A 20,358-nucleotide genomic window follows, 5' to 3' on the forward strand; every position below is an offset into this window, starting at 1 on the left:
TTCCTGCAGGTGCTAATAAAAGCTGTGTCTATTTTTACATACACTGTTTATGGTTGTAAAGTTGCCTCCTTGGACAAGGGAAAAAAACTGGAATCCATATAAACAAATCCTAGTGCTCTCTAGGGGCAAATAAGGCAATACAATTAACAGCTTTGGCCTAGGACTAAAGCCTTATTTTCTTTATGTATTTGCAAAAGCACACTTTGCTAGTTGTGACCTAACTAGCAGTAGGAAGCATCTATAAACCTCGAAGAAAGTAAGTAAATACACAGATGAAGCTCTCTGCTCATTTGTTTTTTTGGAACAGTCAAACCATAATATTTAATGTCTGCATTTTATTAAGTAAACCCTGGATTAGTAAAACTTTTTTTTAATGATATTCTGCTGCAGACTTGCTTCTAAATGGAGCTGTGTGGATGCAATATGTAGGTTAATAGCTTGAAAGTGTTACACTAGTTTGTTGTAATAGAAGCTTCTTACTGGAAACCGCTCTCATCCTTTTTATAACCACATAAAAAGAGCCCAAATCATAACGAAAAGTGTAGTGATAACATATTCTTGGCATCTAGGTCAGATTAACTCAGTATGCAACTGGGCTGCTAAGTTATGCAAGTTTTACTGTGTCTAGAATTAGTATCCTCTTCATATGAAAGAGTAGAGCTATTAAAGGGAATTGATGTCATCTAGTCTATAGGATACATTAAACTGGTTTAGTAAAAAAAAAAAAATCACAGGTGTGTTTTTCTAAAGTTCTCTATGAGAACAAATTGCAGGAGGAAAGCTGCCGTTAGTCCTAGGAGCAGTGGAAGCATTGACTTTGAGTTTATTTTTAATCAGCACCTGTTTGAAAACGCAAGCAGCCTTAACGTCAAGGCAGATGGCATGGTAATGTGTAGATGCTTGGGGCCATCACAGACCCCCAACGGGCCAGGGCCCCTGCACTGTGGGACAGAGTATGCTGTTGCCATCCTAGAGCAGTGCTCTGAGGTGACCGCAGAGTGTTGCGGTGCTGTGACAGGCTGCCAAAGTCATTTTGCCGTGGTGCTTTGCAGGCTTCCTCACAGAGCTCTTCTCCCCACTTGCTGGAGTAGGGTGGCTGTGAGGATTGGCGCCACAGTATCTCATGACGAAGCACTGCTGCGAGGTGACATCACAAACGTGGTGACACGTTGATGTGTGGGGAGTGACATCACCGGGAGAGGGGCGGCTGCGCCCGGGTTGGCCTAAACTTCCCCATCTCCACTGCAGACCTTCGCCGCCCTCCCTTATATAGCGGCCAGGAGGTCCCGCCTCCCATGCACGATTGGTTGAGCTTCGCAGACGGAGGGCTATGATTGGGCGAGCCGTTGTCTGTCAGCGGCGCAGGCCTGGCGCGGCCTATGTGGAGCACCGGGAGGCCATTGTGGCTGGGGCAGCTCTGCGCGCCGGAGCGGGAGGAGGCGACCGTGGCCCGCGAGCGCCGCGCCCGGTCCCGCCGAAGTCCGACCGAGGGAGGAGACGGTGAGGGAGGCTGCTATGAGGGGGGTCCTGCGGGCGGCGGGGCCGCAGTTGGAGCCAGACGAGCCCTCGGCTGTGGGGCCGGCCCTATGGTCACTGGAGTCTCCAGCTTTTCCCGCGGGCCCCGCCCGCGGAGGCGCGGGCAGAGCCGGGGCTCCGTAAGTGCCGCTGTCCCGGGCCCGGCGGAACGGGAGCGAGACACGGGGAGTGGCGTGGAGAGGCTTAAAGGACCCTTCTTTCTCCGTGCTTCTCCTGCGGGGCTGCCCTGGCCGAGTCCTCCGCCCTTCGCCGTGCCGCAGTGCCGCCACTGGCCCCAGCCCGCTGCCGGCGGGAGCCGCAGCGGGCGCTGCCCCTTCTCTGCCTTCCCCTCTCACGCTTCATGCCCGGCCCGCGGCGGGCTCGCTCCCTGCTGCCCTGCGCCCGTGGCGGGCCGGGGTGCCTCCTCACCGTGCCCCGCTGGTGCCGCGACGTGCGGCCGGGCCGGCGGTCGGCATCCCCTGGAAGCTTCCCCGGTACTGCGAGGCTCGCAGGGAGCGTGGCGGAGCCGAGGGGAAGGCCCGTGCTGCCCGCCCCTCTCCCTGCAATGAGATCGGACCTGAGCTTTCTCCTGAGCCGAAGCAGTTTCTCAGCAGAAGTTTTGGGAGAGGAGCGAAAGGCGCTCTTGCTCAGTTAGAAGGCTCTTACATAATTTTACGACGGTGTAATTGGTTGCAGCCGATGCACGTTTGAACTTTTTGCCCACTTTTCACCAATTCGCCCTAGCAGGGGAGCTGAGAGATCCCCAGCGTTTGGCTGCAGTGTCTGTGCAACAGCTGACTGATACTGTACCAGGTGGTTGGTAGGGTCTTTGTAATCCATTGGGTTGCTTACAGAAAAAAAAAAGTCAACTTTTCAAAGAGCTTAAACAGAGTCCATCTGAGCGCTGCCCTAACCGATTGACGTTACTTAGCCAGTGTTTTTCTACACTTAACCTTTTGTAAGAGACGGCTCAAGGGCTGTGAGCAGCCTGCTCGCTGATTTTGCGGTCGGGCTCTTACCTGTTGATTATATATTGCTGTAAAGATTGAAAAACAACCTCAGCACTACTGAATAATAGCCCTTAAAAGGGCACACCTGAATCTGAAGTGCCTTTGCAAGGGTGAATATAAGAATGGAGGAGATTTTCTGCACAGGCTTTCCGTGCCTTTTCATAAGCAAATGATGTATACACCTGTTCATTGTCCCTTCTGTCAGCAGTAAAATTTTAGCTTGAGGCTTAAAAACCAAACTAAGTTTCTTGATGTTCTTATGCTTCATTGTCAGTAGTAACATTTCTGTAACCAAAACAGCTCTGGGAATGTGTTCCAAACTGCTACAACCTGTTTGTTTCAGAAGCTTTTAACTCGAAGATATCCAGAGGACAAACCTGGTTAATAACAAGCTGCTCTTTTAATAAATGCCCTTTAGGGAAGTGACTGTTTAGTACAGGATGCATGCTATAGTGTAGCTGGTTTCAACTTCTTAACACTTCTTAGTGCAGTTCCACCTAACAACTCATAAGCCTACTGATGGTAGGTCTGGTGTGTTGGTTATATTTCTAGTTATCTTTCATGAATTACAGACTGAAAACCACTGCAGTAAGTCTTCTGCGTGTGGGGTGCTCAGTCTGATTCGTGATTCTTACACTTCCCCAGTTGTACAAGCAAATCACTGAAAAAACCTCCCCAGACGTTCAATTTTATCTCATCTTGTGCATGCTCTAAAACAGAAAAGCAACTTGAAGTGGGATTCAGTAACATGCTATTATCAAGAGGCAAAAGCACATTTGCTGAGCATCCTGTGACCTTTACACTTGCTGCTGGTCCTGTTTGGTGCAAGATGCAGCTAGGAAGCCATAAAGGAAAGCTTCTATTTCAGAAATGGAAATACTGCCTCCTTCCCCCAAAAAATCCTGTATAGGAGAAATATGAAGTATGTTTTCTGAAGTAATGAACCAGTTCGTTTCAGATAGGAGAGTAACAGCTTAAGGTTAAGCAACTTGTTTGCCAGATAGACCTTTCCCTGAGCACTGGGAAATCTGTTTTTATTTGAGGGATCTTGCCCCTGAAAATAGTCCTGTAAAAGCTACACTCTACAATCCCTGGGCACCTAATTTTACATCAGTGTGTGTGTCTGAAATAATGGCTGTCCTGATGTGTCCAAGCAGCTTGCAGCCCAAGTAAAATTCAGGGCTCAGCTTTTGGAGAGGCAGGGTGCTTAGCATAGTGAGTTTTAAAGGCTGTCAGAATACATAACAATTGTGTGTTGTGATGCCTAATTCCTCCTTGGATCTTGTCGAAAGAGCTTATCCTGATCTCTTTTTAAATGACAGCTTTGTGCAGACAAAGCTCCTTAAAGAGAAGGTTTGTCTGGTTCAGAATAGCTTCCTTTCCCCCTACTTCTCTCTCTCAGTCACAGAAGAGTGTTGCATTAAACCATGAAGAGGCACAGCATAGTTCCTGCCTGACTGGCAGGTCTTTACCTTGATACCCAAACTCTTCAAAATCTATGTGTTTTTTGGTTTGTTCTGCAAGTCCTTTTCAGAGATAGGATCCTGAACTTCAGGCCACACCATTTTTCCAGTGGATGAAGATTCACTGAAGAGACCATGGCTGCACCATGGTGCATCTACAGGGACTCTTAGTCAAAAAATGTGGTACCTTAGAGTTTGTAGCTTTGGAGTGATAAAAAGGGTCAGAAAAAAGAGTGGGATTTTCCTGGGATGTAGCAGGAAAGGTTGAGAGTGCCTCTTAGGGTGGTGTTTTGGTGTCATGTTGGTGTGAGCTGATTGTGGAACCATATCTGACTGCCCCTGAGGTGTTGTACAGGAGATTTAATCCTCTTCATCCCCCTACTACTGCTGTGGCAGAGGCAGAAAGTTGGCAGCTCACGTTTTCCCTTTGCTGATCCTTTCTCCTCTGCTTTATTCTTAAGCCTGTGTGAGGAAATTACAAGTAAACTTGTTGTCTAAATTGCTGCCAGAGATGACCCAAGTTGAATATCTACTCCTTAAAATGGTGCTTAGATTTTGAGGTATATTTAGAAGATAAAAGGAGTCTAGACATTTCTTGAGTATCCCTCAAGACTAACCATTATCAGTTCAGTTTCAACTCAGTCTTTAGTAAGAGTTGTAAGTCTTCTGCCTGTTTTACTTGCAGATTTCTTGGAGTTCACCTGCTGGCTTAAGCCATGGAGAAGATGCTGCTTCTTCCTACGTGCACCTAGGAAGAGAGAGGTCTGAATTCTAATTTTTGAAGCAACCAAAAGCTATTTGTGTGGTTGTGTGCCCACCTAGGATGGGCTTCTAGGTTGCTCTTGAGGCTTTTCTGTTTTGCATTGGCTCACAAATATTCTGTAGGCCAGCAAAGAGAGAGAGGCTTTCTTGAGCTAGAATAGACATGGTAGAGGCTGCTGGTGAGGACAGCTTCTCCAGGGGAAGGTGATCTTTCATTTCCTGTTTCCAGGAACACTTGGCTGTGTAATTTACTCTGGGCTGTAATGACACTATCTGTCATAGTGAATGTGAAATTAAAACCAGGAGAATTTTAGAGACCTCTTCAGTAATTACTGAGGCAGTTTTCATGTAAGATTTGGAAGAGGCCCTGGAAAACCAGAGTTCTGTACTCTCATTACTGTAGCACTTCAGAGCTAAAGAGGTTTAGTCCATTACCTTGCTCTCCAATGCAATTGCCTGTCTCTAATTCATTCTTGATAGATGGCTGTAACTAATTCTCTGCTGCAGACTAAAACTCGAGTACTTTGAGGACTGTAAGTACACTAACTGATAGCAAAGGGATGGTACAGTGTGTTTAAAATGGGAGGGAGACTGGGTTGTGATAGATATGGATCAGGGAAGGGATGTCTAGCAGAGGTGAGGAGGTAGAGCCCTGCTTGAAATTTCCTTCTGAACCAGGTTGAAAGGGATGTTGGAGAAACTGCAGCAGCTGTGGAAACATTGGGGGCAGTTGTTTTATGACAAACCTGTGTTGCAGTTGTGATCAAGTCTTTCATTAAAACCTTGTTTGCCTTTATGTCTGTGGACTCCATGGGCTTCTGCTGTCAGTTTTGTCTGCATTAGCAGCATTTGAAAAACGCCTTTAATGACTTTTTTTCCCCCTGTGATACAGAAATTAACACAGTCCTAGCACATAGCAACGACTCTAAGTTAGGGAGTAGCCTTCAAGGAGTAGAGGGTTGTTGGACTGGGGTGGTTTTGTTTGCTTGTTAAGGTTGTTTACTTAGCTGCTTTTTGATTTAGGGAGTGGAACAGAAACATGCATTTACCTAAAGCTGTGAAGGCTGCAATTATTTGCTGTCTGTCTGCAAGACCTTTTTTATTAGCAGTGGCAATAAAGTTGAAAGAATGCTTTAATGGTGTGCTGTTGAAAAATTCATCTGTATTAAAATATGTATAATGCATTTTCAATCTTGTCTGCCTGAAATTAGTGAGAGATTGAACATTTGTTTTCTTTTTCTTTTTTTTTCCCCCCCATTTCTTTAAGATCTTGAAGGCTGTACCAGGTCCTTGGGAGAGAAAACTACATGACTCTACACCATGAGTGACAGTAAATGTGATAGTCAGTTTTACAGTGTTCAGGTTGCAGATTCAACATTCACTGTTCTAAAACGTTACCAGCAATTGAAGCCCATTGGATCAGGGGCACAGGGCATTGTTTGGTGAGTAATAAATACTTCAACTATAAAAAACTGTAAATGTGAACCTGATAGAGCTGCTGGAGTGTGAAATGCAGATGATGATTGGTTGTCTCTTCTACAGGGTTATGTACTAAATAAATCCTAAACCACCTGCTCGCTCCACAAACCAATTTGTTTTGCTTGTTTTGTTTTTAGGGGAAAATGAATATTTGATAACTGCATAAATTAAAATGGCAAACACATTTCCTTCTCATTAACCACTTGATTTCTGTCTCTAGTTCTCACATTCCCCAGGTGGTTGTGGTGTTGCGGTGTGAGGTATGACAATGTGATGGTCAGTGATTCTGGGGTTTACTCATTTCCTCATCATGGCCCCCTTTCTTCCCCCCCCTTTTATTCCCCAATCACTCCTGTCCATTTCTAGGAGCCATCAAGGCAGTGCCTTGCCATTAACTGGCAAATCAGTGTCATTGTCCTTCCATGGATTAACCAGAAAGGGATGCTGTGTGAGGGGTTGGGCTGGCCAGCTCCTCCTTGGTGTGTCACCTCAGCTATGTGTCCAGCCTCCACTGGCCCAGGACGTGAGAGTCGTTAGTCTGATCCTGAACCTTAGTCTCTTGTGTGGCCCTACACCTCTGGGCCAGCTAAGGGTAAATGCTTTCAAATGTTTTTCAGACTGCAGCAATCCATTCTGCACAGCATCGTGCCAGCCCATCTTGGGTTGGGCAAAACTGGCTTGGTAACAGCAGAAATGATGAGGTGTTTTTCTTTTAATTCCATACACAGGGGAGCAAACAGATACTCTCAGGCACTCTCTAATATTAGACTTAATCACAACACATGGTGGGCTGTTCAGGCTTTAAATCCAGTCTGCAGTTTCTCTTCAGCTATAAATTCTGCAGAATAATTGTGGTGACTCATGTGTCGTGAGCAGCATCTTCTCCTGCACCTGCCCATGTTGTTTTGGCCTCTTCATAGCTGTAATAAGTTGGAAAAGAAGTGCATTTTGTTGAGAATATGCCTTCATTTTTACTTTAGATGCCCCCTATTGCCCTGCTAATTAGGTGACAAGCAAAAGGAGAACACCATGTTTCATTAGTAGATGGAGTGCTGAGTGGATTGATATGCTACATCTTGGTTATTAGTCTTTGGGTAAGATTTAGTATAGTGCTAATATTTTCCAGGTATGGAGACTCTTCAATTTATGCTTGTTCTAGATGGATGCAGGGATTTAGGGTGGTTGTAAATGTTCCTCTTTTCATTAGAAGTAATGCACTTCTGAACTAGATGATTTAAACCAGTTGTCAGCTTCAAAATGGAGCTAGACTGGTGTTAAGGTCAGCGTTTTGGGAGGAAGAGGAATCAGCTGATTTATTGGCTTGTGTTGAGAATGCTCAAGTTATGGAACAACAGAGTGAAACATTGTGTAAATTTTCCATCTTCATGTGAGAAACATCTGAAAACACTGACAAAGTGAAGAAGGTGCAAAATCTCCATTGGCCCTAAAATTCCTTATGGTACACAATGGTTTAAAACATTGGGATGTCAAATGCAGAAGACTCAGTACAAGATGAGTGCTATCCTGTCATGTGTGGCTGGAAAAGTCATCAAGTCCTTAGTGTGATACAGAGATGTGGTGGTATGTTGTTCTCTCACCCACTGTTTAACACAAATGAGGGAAGGTGTTTCAGGAGTTTTGTGTGTGGATTTTTTCTTTTAGTAAGAAATTTTAAATCCTTGTCACGTCAGCTAGGAGAGGTCTGAATTTGGCCTTCCCTTTCCCCCCCCAGATTATTAATGGCAAACTCCTCTGGTATTGTTTCTTCTTAGGTTTTAATTTGATGATAAAATGTAGGAAAGAAGTAGTTTTAAGCATACATGCATAGGAAAAGCAGTAAATTAAAGCTCTGGGAAGATGAAAAAGTACCTCAGTTGTTACCTAGAGAGTATTTCTAGCTCATACTGCAGTTAACCTGGGAGAGAAATTCAATATACCTTTTGTATCTTCTATACAAAGTACACTTCCTACATGACTGTCTGCATTTTGATGGTATTGATACATCTGAAGCCTTTTAATCCATTTAGGAGTGAAGAATCACTTGCACAGAATCATTCATTTGAAATAATTTTTCTCTTCATCTTCCTGATGTCCTTTTTTCCTTTTTCTTTTCTGCTGGATCTCCTAAATTTTCTATTCACTTGGATTTTATTGTCCCAGCAAATTTCCCCTGTCCTGCAATGCAGCAAACCCATGGTCTTATAAATAGCAGAGTTTTGATTGCAGTGAGAACTTCACTTACAGCTGCAGTTGAAGAAGCAGTTGGGCTGAGTTTGTTACTATTTGCAAAACCATCACAAGCTCAGTGAAGTCCTCATTACAATTCGTTATGATCAAACTGGAGTTGCTGTTACATGGTGGGGTAGACATTGACATTATTCCATGATATCAAATGCTGAAATAATTTGTGGAAGCTCTGTTAGTAGCCAAGGTGATAATTGGGTAGAGTCTGGCAAATCTGCTGCTTCAGAATCTGTGCCTGAAACATTGCTGTGATGAAAATACCTGTTTTGCATTCTAAAGAGCAGGGATGGGGAAAGAAATTTAGCCCCATTACAGTATGGGTTTGGTTTTTTGGTTGTTCTATTTTGTCCATTTATGAGAAAAATCTGTGGTCTTGGTGGCAGTAGAGATGATCTGCCTTTTTTCCCCCCTTGGTAAATAAATTCATAAATTCATGTTCATAGAATCATTTTACCAATATTCTTTTCTTCTACCTGTTTTTCATTCTCCCCCTTGGATTGTGTAGGTAGCAGACAGCTGCTTGCTTGTTTGTTTGTTTGCTGTGAGCTCAAGTGTGAGTCCCTGCCATGTACAGGAGCAAAGCAAGCAGTTCATGTGTGCGCAGGCTGACACTTGACACACACCTGGTGTGCCAGATCACAAAGGAACACTTTCCCTAAAGTTGCTTCTCTGTCCACTGCTGAACCACAGATTGACTTGAGCAGCTGATTCACCCAGACCCTGTTAATGGATGATTCTATACTGTTAATGGATGATTCTATACTGTTAATGGATGATTCTATACTGTTTCCCAGGTATAATTGAAGTCATTAACATAAAACTTGTATTTCCCTGTAACAACTTCTAGCTGAAGTCAATACTGAAGCATTGCTACTTTCATGTTTGGGAGAAAAGTAACTTCTCTGTGTTGTGCTTTGCACAGATACAGAGGCTTTAAATGTGAGAGTCCTTGAATAATGACTTAGATATTTCACAGAACTAACCTGAAATAACTGCCAGCAGGCTTTCAGTGGCACATTGATTCAAATTTGGGATGTGTCATTTGGGACATGCCTCCAAGAAAACACTGTCTCATGGGTGAGCCCTGCTCTGTGGTGGTATTGCTGTTTCTAGCAGGGAATGTAGTGACTTGGTGCAGCTCAACTTCCTATAATTTGAGTTTTGTTGTCATGACAGAAGAGTCAGAGAAGTCTGGTATCGGACACATTGCAATAGAGAAAGAGCTCATGAAGAGCTTGGAAAATGTAGGTGAATAAGAATTCTTTCCTATGCTATGAAAGTAACATCAAATGGAAATGGAGTAATGTGGGAACCCTTATTTAAAGCTGCAGCTATTTAAAGATTGGCACTCTTGAGCACTCTGTGGTATGAATTCACATACATGTTGTTGAATCGTCTGTGTGTAATAGTGAATATCCCCACTTGAGGCTTGTTCTCTATATACAGATATTAAATCAAGTTGTTATATCAAGTGTACACTTCAGCCTCCAACTGCAGAGGGAAGAACAAGCACAGCAGAAAAGCAAGATAAAATTAATGGTCATGTTCCCTTTTAAACTCATGTATTATTCCCTGCAATCTAACTTTTCCTTATTTCTCAGTTCTATGGATTTACTTTTTTTCCCCTTACCAGATGGTAAATGCAATTTTCTACTGAGCACTGCAGTTTTTCATAGTTGTTAATAGGCATAAGCAAGGGAGTATAGATGCCTGCAGAACATGGAGACATGGTTGTGAGTCTCCTTTAGTGAAGAGAAACTTCTGTTGCCAATCTGAAACGATTTTGAGTCAGCAGCAGTGTCCAAAAAATACTCCAAATAGCCAGATGAGGCGACTGAAATTCTGCTTGATTCCTCATTGGCTTCAAGTATTTTTGGTTCTTGCAATTTTGAATGCGAGTCTTGAGTCAGCAGATTCTGTCTTAAGACAGAAAGGAGAGCAGGAAGACTTCTGATGAGTGTCAGTGGCTTCTGTTTAACCTATTTGTATTACTTACAGGCTGTGTAGATTTTGCAGATGTTTGTTTTCCACGTGAAAATCAGATGAAGTTACAATGGGCAGTTGAGTGGATATGCTTTGTCTCAAGTCTTGATTGATTTCCCCCATCCCCTGACTCCTGTCTCCCTTTGCCCCCTCCTCTCCCTCAAACAGCCTTCAACTAAAGTTGTTTGTCTTTGAAAACTTGCAGCGCTGCGTTCGACACAGTCCTCGGAATAAACGTGGCTGTGAAGAAGCTGAGTCGTCCCTTTCAGAATCAAACCCACGCAAAAAGGGCTTACAGAGAGCTTGTTCTTTTGAAATGTGTCAATCACAAAAATGTAAGTTTGGCTTTATAGTTCTCTCCCTCCTTACTGGAAGCTGTTCGAAAAGCTCTGGGTTTTCTCTCTTGCTTGCTGTTAGTAACCAAAGCAATGGCAAAATAATGAGAGGAGGACTGGAAAGGTTTGCTGTGGGTAATGCAGTTCTCTACAAGCTGTGGGTAAGTTCTTGGATGAGCCATTTTGGAATATGAGGTGCCAAGAGTAGGAGACTTCTGCTGTGGTGTTGGAATAGGTTTGCCTTCAGTGTCAGCTCTATAGAGCTGGCCTCACTGTGTGCATTTCCCCTTTGTAAGTCATACTGCAGCAAAGCCAATTTGGCAGTGGGTTTGTGGCTTTGGCTCTGGTAACTGCACCATAGCTAAAGCTTCTGAGCTCAGGCATGATTTTGCCTAGCACAGGATTTAACTGGTGGAGTTTTCAGGCTGCACCACTCCTAACAATTTGTTGGTAAACAGAACTGAGGTATTAGGGACTATATATTAAAACCTTTGAGCCTTTTAAATTAGCAAGCCTCACTGTCAAGACTTCAGGTACAAGAATGTGTGGTTTATGTGGCTGTTCTGGTCTGATACTAACATGAAGTAGAAACATAGTTGAGCAGTGAAGTTTTGTACTCAGGTGTCAAACTTCCTGCAGCAATTAGCTTTTTGGGATTGATTTTCCTGACTTAGACATTGGTGATTTTTTTCCTAAGTTAGATACTGATGGAGTCCACAAGTAGCAGAATAAGAGCAGGCTGGTAGTTAAGGGTGGCAGTGCAGTCATCTTATCAATTCTTCTGGAAATAGTACATCATAACCTAAGTTTAAGGTGATGGCAGGAGGCAGCTCTGTGCATGTGTTGTTGACCAGCCTTGGTTTAAATTCCTTGCACAACATGGGATTTAAAAGAAGAGATTATTATTCATGGGGAAAAAATGGGATATATTTCAGGCACCGGGGAGGGAGATGGAAGGTGTCACATAACTTTAAAAAGTGGTTTTGTCCCCTCTCAGTTCCTTTGGCATACATGCTGCAGTTTTGGACTATTTCTGAATTGGCAGTTTTTCAGCACATATGAATTAAGTGAAGTCAAGTCCACTTGAATTGCATGTAGTAACAATGTGCCTTTCAGCTCTGAATAGTAACTTATGCAGTGGTGGATTTTGATGTGCCTTAAACTGGATGTTTGTTTTTGTTTTCTAGATAATTAGTTTATTAAATGTATTCACACCACAGAAGTCACTAGAAGAATTTCAGGATGTGTAAGTACTAGATTGTTGTTGTCCTTTTCCTGACAAGTCCTGGCCTAAGCCCTGGGTCTGTATTTTCAGTATCCCACAGACTTCACACTTGGAAAACAGTGGGTAGCCAAAAGCTGAATTTAGCCTTTCTTTCTGGATTTCTTTAAGAAAGGTCAAGACAGTCACTTGACTACATGCATAAGATGGAAGTGGGAAATGAAAAAGGTTATGTACCTGTATTCCTCTCTCTGCCATACTTGGCTGATTGTGTGTGCCTCTGGTTGGTGTGCGTCGTCCTTCAGCTGCACGGGTCACCTCGGGACAATAACTTGGTCTGGATAACCTGATAACTTCTTTTTTTTTGCCATAGCAGTCACATCAGCAGAACAGTATTTTTGGCCTCAATTAAGAGCTAAATATATTTCTTTTTTAAGCAGGCTGTGTCAATTGACCTAGATAGGATTGGTGGTGATTTAATTGGCGGGCATATTCATAGGTTCCAGTGAATATGCTGTTGTGGTTTGTGAATGGGCTTCTTGGGGAAATGAAGGAGTGTGTTGTGTGTGTCTGAAGTGGGTGAGCAGATGATATCTTAACTTGAAAATGGATTATTCTTTCTTAGTTCTTACTGTGCTTTCCTTAATTTGTTACAAAATCAAAACACAGTGAAAGGAAGCATCACTCTCTGATACATTGCAATAGCTGCAATTTCTACCTCAACTTCAGCCAGCCTCAGTTTTTCATGCTGCATAAACTCATTGTGTTGTGTAAATGTTTATGAAACTAGTGGGATTCTAATACCTTGTGATGGACTATTGAACACTTAATTTATAATACTAAGGCTATTTAAATAGAGCATTTCATTTTGAAACTGCAGCCATACTTTTTCATTGTGGTTTGGTTTGAATCATAGACTTTTTGGCACCTTAGCAAAGTAGTTGACTTTTATTAAGCATCTCTCATGCTAGATTTAAGCCTGGTATGAAAAGTGAGACTTGAGTTTTAATGCTTGCTTTCTTGTGCTTTAGATATTTGGTTATGGAGCTGATGGATGCAAATTTGTGCCAGGTTATTCACATGGAATTGGATCACGAAAGAATGTCTTACCTTCTTTACCAGATGCTTTGTGGTATCAAACATCTTCACTCAGCTGGTATCATCCACAGAGTAGGTAGTATTAGATAATGAACAATACTCTTATGAGCACAGGTGTTCTTATGAAGCAGAGGGGAGGGCAAGGAGTTGCTAATTCCTAAGTTTATATTTCTTACATTCATGCACTCATTAATGTTAGGATAATCCTTTACCTATAGGTACTTAAAAATTCCTGACATAGCCTTTAGAATCTGTACCTGAGTAATGAGAGTATTTGAAACTCAGTTTCCTTTACCTTGCAACTATTTGTACCCCAAATAAGTGACTCATTGTGGTGAAGGAAGCAGATACATGAACACACTGTGCATCTATGCAGGCCATTATGTAACTGACAATACTGTCAGTACACAAATGGTAAAATAAGGCTCTGCAGACAACTTTGGTTGTGTTTTTCTCTGAATTTTTTAAGGACTTAGGCATTTGACTTGCCTCTGGTCTGTGTACAAAGACAGCAGAGCAGGAACATGCAGTTGATAATTTGGGGCATATATTGAGCGGGGGGAGAGTGTGTGTGTGGTTTTTGTTCTGTATGTTGACCCTTCCTTAACAGAAGTAATTTCTTGCTAGGATTTGAAACCCAGCAACATAGTAGTCAAATCAGATTGTACACTCAAAATCCTTGATTTTGGCCTGGCAAGAACAGCCTGCACTAACTTTATGATGACTCCATACGTAGTAACACGCTATTACCGGGCACCAGAGGTTATCCTTGGAATGGGATATAAAGAGAATGGTAAGTGCTGGAGTAATGCTTGAAGCCTTTTGTCTAAAGTGTTTCTGTCTCAGAACATAACAGCTTTAAAGGAGGGAGGGAGGGAGGGAGGGAGGGCTGCTTTTCCCCTGTTGTGTCGTTGAACTATGTTAATAACAAACATTCCACTGTAATAATTTTGGAGAGTGCAATGGTTATCTGCTCTGTGGGCCTATCTCCATTTAACATGCATTGCTCCCTCTCCCCTGCTAGGATTATATCTTTTCACATGTTGGCCTGTTGTTGGCCTTTTTTAATTCTGCAAAAATCTGTTGAGACACTTAAAAAAAATAACAGTTGCAAATAGAGGAGCAATAAACCCTTTTATCAGTGTGATTGTATTCTGAAGCTGCCTCTTTCAGCAGCCTTGTCCCACTTTGCATCTCTGGTTATTAAAATCAGATCCCTATCATAAACACTCTTAAATATGCACAGCAATCAAAGAGGCTGACTGTTACATGATTAAAAACACCACAGCTAGAATCTATTGAACAGTCAGCCAACAAAATTGCTGGTGAGGAAATTATTGTAGAATTGCATTTTTGGGGGGGTTTACCTGATGAATTTTACTAGCTATGCCTCCTCTGCTCTTCTGTGCCACTGCATCTTTTTATCACAGGGGCTTGAGGGTGACTACACAAATAACTTTGGCTGTGTAAAATAAGGGACTCATGGGACGTTTCCAGGCCACTGGTAATAAAAAAACTCCATTCAAGTGCAAGGCAGCTTGTTGCACAGCAGGTGCTGATGTGGATCAAAACTTTGGTGGTGATTGTTCTGGATGGGACAAAAAGTAATTTATCTGCAGGAGTACAATGTGAGCTTACAACTCAGTAACTGTGGTGTTTAAAAAACCCTCTTTAATCTTTTGTCCTTGTTGCACCTACCACATGATAGTGGATATCTGGTCTGTTGGGTGCATTATGGCAGAAATGGTCCTCCATAAAGTCCTGTTCCCAGGAAGAGATTGTATCCTTCTTCATGGTTGTTTCAGAAATGTAACCATTGATTATACTTTGCCAGAGGCTCATGAGAAAGCCTCGCAGCAGTCAGTCAGTGTTGGTATGGTAGAAAATTCATGTTAGCAGTTTGGTTTTCCACCTTGTTGTGTTTTATTGTAGATGCTAGATGGTTTTGTTTGTTTTTCCTCACTTTTGTTCATGATACTTCATAATTTGATCATTTCATTTTTACTTTCAGTTGATATCTGGTCAGTTGGGTGCATCATGGGAGAATTGGTGAAAGGTTGTGTGATATTCCAAGGCACTGATCGTATCCTTCCCTAATCAACCTTGAATCCCATTCCACTGCCAACAGAAAGACAATTCTTTTGAACTATAGAAGTATAAACCCCATAAACAATAACTTCCAATGCCATGTTTTAACAGATCTGCTGTACTCTTTGAAATTAGTGTCATTAACCAAATTGTGGAGCTTTCCTCTTGCCATTCCATTTCCTTAGTGGACTATATTTAATGCAATTGGTGTGCTGGTTGAATCCATCCAATTTCTATTAAGAGCTTCATCTTTTGTAGCTTAAACAGAAAGAATACTGTTAGGTGTAAAAAAAAAACAAACAACTCAAGAGCAGTAAGTATATTTTCTTACTCTTGTTCCTTGTAGATAACAGTTATGAGCAAAAGCCTGAGAAGTTACTTTTTCCTGTGCATGGATTTTGCTTTAAATAGTACATGCTTTTTTTATTCTTCTACAATTCTTTTTAAGTTTCAGTCAGATTTTTTTCCTTGCTTATTATTTCCTTGCTTGTTGTCCTTGCTGGACAACAGTGTTCTAATTGCAAACACTCTGCATGAGAAATCTTTTTTTAATTACTGTCATTTACTGTAAAAAGAAAATCATTTTCTGCTTGGAGGTTTTTTTATTTCCCCCCTCCCCCCCATTTTATCAAAGTTTTTTTTTTCCAGCTTAATTTTTCTATAAGGTTGTTTGCTTCTCCCATTTCTTCTTCCAGTATTTTTGAGAAAGATTTTGGTCTCAGAATATAGGAACAAGTTCTGCACCATGAGGGTAGTGGAACACTGGAACAGATTGCCCAGGGAGGTGGTTTGGGCCCCATCCCTGGAGATATTCAAGGTGAGGCTCAACAGGGCTCTGGGCAACCTGACATAGTCCTGCTGACTGCAGAGGGGCTTGGCCTAAATGACCTTTGGAGGTCCCTTCCAACCCAGACCATTCTATGATTCTAAAATTCTTCTTTCTTGAACAACAGTAATTGTAGGAAATGTTACTGTATCCAAACCAAACCCTCCCCTCTTATTTGTTTTCATGCCTTAGAGACTGGAAATGTCCATAACACATCACTGGATCACAAACAAGTCTTCACGCTGTGTAAAGTGAACAGCAATGATGTTTATTAAAGGAAATGTTCTTTGAAGAGGTTTTTTCATGTGTTTCAAAATGTTTCCCTAGAAACAAAGTTTAAAGCCTTTGACTCATTATCAAGTTCCACTTGTAAAAATTGGAGGAAAACCAATGTCATCCTTTTTAAGATGATCCCTCCTAAAGTAGTGGTAGTGTGGGACAAGGCATGCAAAACTGGTCAGGAAATAAGTGCAGTCTAAGTGATGGCATGAAAACATCATTGCCAGTTATGGCTGTAGGTCATAAGAACCTAGGGTTGCTTGTGGTCCAGGATTTTGAAGAAGTATATTTTTGCTCATCCCCAAGGAAAAATTGCATCCACCATAAAAAGTCTACAGTAATGCTCATGGATCTGATAGAGGAGGGCTTCTGTTTTAATGCTAAATTTCATGACACTAATCTTCAGCAGTTGATCATGCATTATTTAGTAGCACAAATGATGAATTGTTAAATAAGCCATTTTTTTCCCCCACATTTCTTCCTTTCTATACTTTTGAGGCCTTCAGACCAACCTAACACAATTCTTCGTGTGTGTTGTGTGTCTCTCCACCTGCATGTTAGCATGGCCTGTTTTGATTTGGTCATCAGTAAGTGAAGGAAATTTTGTCCATGCTTGTTCAATATGCAGCTTCCCATTTGTGGGTCTCTGGAGGTCAGTGAAGCTCCACCAGTCTGTTTCAAGGAATCTCCTCCCCCCCTTCAGTATCTCCCTGAAGCACATAGCTGTGCTTGGAGGGTTTTTTACTTCTCCTAAGACGCTGAGTTTTCTGTACTGTGAAATGTTAACAACTGGTGGTGGTGGTGAAACTTGCCCTGCTGCAGTCAGCTTGGTGCTTTTTTTACCTTCTCTCACCAGATTGTTTTGGCAGTTGGTCTCTGGGTGATGCTGGTGTGCTTGGTCTTTTCTTGTTTAGCTTAAATTTAAACCTGTCTTGGTATTTGGAGATTTAGAGCAGGAAACTGAGTTCACACGTTGCCTAATGATCTGCGCTTGACCATCTCAGGAAAAACCTGCTCTGAGATTCAGTGGTTTGCATTTTCCCATATGGTAAATGGGGATTGCCAGGAGGTTTGCAGCAGCGCTCTGGGTGAGGTGAGACCATCTATGTTGCCAGGGCAATGGATGCACTGAACCTGCTCCTGTCTGGTGCTGTGGAGTTGCCTAGCAGCATCAGAGTGGTTTTAATGCACTTTCTGCCCAGCTGGTGAAGGAAACTAATTGCCTGACTGACGTAAAAAGCACAAGGGGCTATTTTTACTTTCCTGGAGAAAAAATCATGCCTTATTGTGGTTGTGAGAAGGACTCTGTTTTCAATTTCCCTTATTCTAGAGTCCCAAAAAGTGGACACATGTGCTTGGCATGGGCTAAACTTTATGGTTACTTTTGACCCTGAGTTCAGTAGAGCAGGAGGGCGGTTTAGTTTGCAGCTTGCAAGGCTGTTATGTTTGATGTGCTTTACATTGAAATTGAGGTGGATTTTTTTTCCCTCCCATTTGTGTTTCTGATTAAATCTATTCCTATGCTGGGAAATTTCTTAACTGTTCAGTCTCTGTAAAGCACTTTGAAGCAACCCAACTGAGATACTGTTCTTTGTGGGTGTTTTTCCAGTTTGGTTTTTGTTGGTCTCTTTAGGTTTTGTTTGGTTGGTGTTTTACTACAGTGGGGATAGATGATTGCATTTTCCTGCCTTGCACTCAGTGCTCTGAGTCTGCAGGAGACTGGACTCTAATTTGATTATCTGACTAATCAGACTGCTGTTACTTACTCAGATGAAGAAGCATCATCTTGAATCTAGACTGGTGGAGATCTCACAGAAAACATTCTTACAGCTAGGAACAAAATTTCCTGATCTGTGTTTCAAATTTTCTTTGCATGTGCTTTGTTTTAGCATGAGGCTTAATGATCTTGGCTTTGTAGTTGTGATGTTCATGTAGGTTTGTGGTTTGTTTTTTGTTTTCTCCATTGGAGTGTATTCAGCAAGCAGTAATAATTTGCAATCTTTGTATCAGAAGTCTAAAGCCTTAGTGTGAAGCAGTGACTACACATCTACTTCTAGATGTATTCTTGCCCCACTAACTGGAATAAAAGCAGCTCAGTGCTCTTTAAATGCATCTTAATTCAAACTGCAGCAAATTCTATTCAAACTGCAGTAAGTTCCTTGCTTTGTTCCAGAATAGGTCCATGAGAAATGAGAGGCTGGAGTGCTAGACTATGAATTCAGCTGTGAATGTTTGCAAGGTCAATAGTTAAACTCTGATAGAATTGCACAATTTTTTTTATCAGGCTGAATCTGAGTGAACTTAAGTTTCAGGAATACTAATGCAGTGTCTTCTCAGTGTGATAAATGAGCTTTGTTATCCCAACCAGGCTGGTTCAGAGCAGCCTCTGGTATCTCTTTAACAAGTGTCACCCTGTCTAGGGGAAATGCCTTCACTTGAAAGAGGGCCAGGGGACAGTCCAGACAAAACATGAGGCACAACTTCAAATTTCAGCTTGTAAAAGCAGTCCCTACAAACTAGCTACATTCTGCATTTAAGAACAGAGTAGACTTGGGGTATTACCCACAGTTGATACTCTTAAACAAAAGAACCTGCTAAAACCCCACAGGAATCTGGATTCACTGTTCAGAATGCCTTTGAGGCTGTTCTGAAATTGGAAATGAGAAAGAACAGAACAAGAAGAAAACACCCAACCATCCAACTAACCTCCCCTCACAGTGCTACAGCCCAAAGCCTAATTGCTGTAGGATGCAGGCATAAATTTCCTTACTTTGGATGGGATGTATTTGTCCTGTAGATTCCCCCCCCCCATGTATTTTTTCCAATTCTTCAAGAATCTTCACTCTTGATGGTATTAGGTTGTATGTCAGAAGATTCCACAGCAGCCTTTCCTTTCTGTCCTTTGAGTTGTTTTGCTATGGATACAATTGGCAAATAAAGCCTCTTTTGGACTCTATGGATACAGTTGCCAAAGAAAGCTTCCTTTGGACTCAGCAAAAGCATTGCTTTCAATGCTAGCCAGTAGATAATAATTAGCATGATGTGTTCTGCAGCACTTCTAGTCTGGCCTTAAGACTACAGAATGTGAGTCCTATTTTCATGGCAGTGTGGCTTCTTGCATGGCAGCTCAGAATACCGTTGATGCTAGAATGAAGTTCATCTCTGTGTCCTTTGTGCAAGTGCTCATTTCAGATTTCTCTCAGTGGTATTGCTGTGTAGTGCAGACTTCAAACCCTTCAGCTGGTTTTCCTAAAGCTATGGTGCAGATATTGATCAGTGGAATAAAGTTATTGAACAACTAGGAACACCATCAGCAGACTTCATGAAGAAACTGCAGCCTACAGTGAGGAATTATGTGGAAAACAGGCCAAAATACCCTGGTATTAAATTTGAAGAGCTCTTCCCAGACTGGATATTTCCATCAGAATCTGATCGTGACAAGTTAAAAAGTAAGGCAAGGAGGTTTTCTTTCTTGTTTTGGTTTGTTTGCTTTAAAGATGTTCATTGAAAATGCCTGCAGTAGGCTTAATTAAATAAAAAGCTAACATAAGATGTTTGCATTGGGTGTCACCATTAGCAGCTGCCTACCTGTTTCATTATGACACATCCTGACACCTTAGTAGTAGTTGTTAAATGCAGAACTATTTCCCTGTCCCCACTCCCCTCGTTAGTTCTCTTAGTTCTCATCCATTGAATAGTGTCTGTCACTTCAGTGTTCTCTGAAAGTGATGTTTGCTATGGAGGTGTTTTGTCATTGCCTTTTTCTAGTTGATGTTTTGTCCTGGGTAATGTTGTAGTTGATGGTATCTAGTAAGTAACTCATTTTGGCTGTACTTTGACTTCAGGTTGTTACTGATAAAAGGGGAGGGGGGAAACATCCCACTTTATTGCCTAGATGTTCAAATTATTTTTGTACATAAACCAGCTTGCTACAGCCTACTTGATTATTAAAATGATCATTCAGGTAAAAAAAGAAAGGTCAGTGAAGTTCCACTGCACCAGTGGGTAGCCAGGTATGGAACAGTAACACCTTCTAAAGAAAACCAAAGTTAAT

At 42.0% G+C, this 20,358-nt stretch overlaps 1 protein-coding gene across 5 annotated transcripts in view; it reads left to right on the top strand.

Moving 5' to 3' along the window:
* Positions 1–1,395: 1,395 nt before the first annotated feature.
* The window catches only part of MAPK9 (mitogen-activated protein kinase 9), a 31,208-nt gene continuing 12,245 nt past the window's right edge, over positions 1,396–20,358 (top strand). For 3 of the 5 annotated variants that reach the window (XM_068162758.1, XM_068162788.1, XM_068162797.1), the window contains exons 1-9: positions 1,396–1,500; positions 4,674–4,750; positions 6,018–6,192; positions 10,662–10,791; positions 11,979–12,037; positions 13,045–13,183; positions 13,739–13,904; positions 15,123–15,194; positions 19,571–19,753. In XM_068162758.1, the coding sequence (XP_068018859.1) occupies positions 6,071–6,192; positions 10,662–10,791; positions 11,979–12,037; positions 13,045–13,183; positions 13,739–13,904; positions 15,123–15,194; positions 19,571–19,753 (871 nt within the window). In that variant the 5' untranslated portion in view covers positions 1,396–1,500; positions 4,674–4,750; positions 6,018–6,070. Of the gene's footprint in view, positions 1,501–4,673; positions 4,751–6,017; positions 6,193–10,661; positions 10,792–11,978; positions 12,038–13,044; positions 13,184–13,738; positions 13,905–14,819; positions 14,892–15,122; positions 15,195–19,570; positions 19,754–20,358 lie in introns of all 5 variants that reach the window. The other 2 variants (XM_068162779.1, XM_068162769.1) reach the window with 2 other exon arrangements.

This window comes from Melanerpes formicivorus, unplaced genomic scaffold (genome assembly GCF_026170545.1).
Source record: "Melanerpes formicivorus ecotype bairdi unplaced genomic scaffold, bMelFor1.0.p_v2 SCAF_2, whole genome shotgun sequence".
In the NCBI taxonomy this organism is placed as follows: Eukaryota; Metazoa; Chordata; class Aves; order Piciformes; family Picidae; genus Melanerpes; species Melanerpes formicivorus.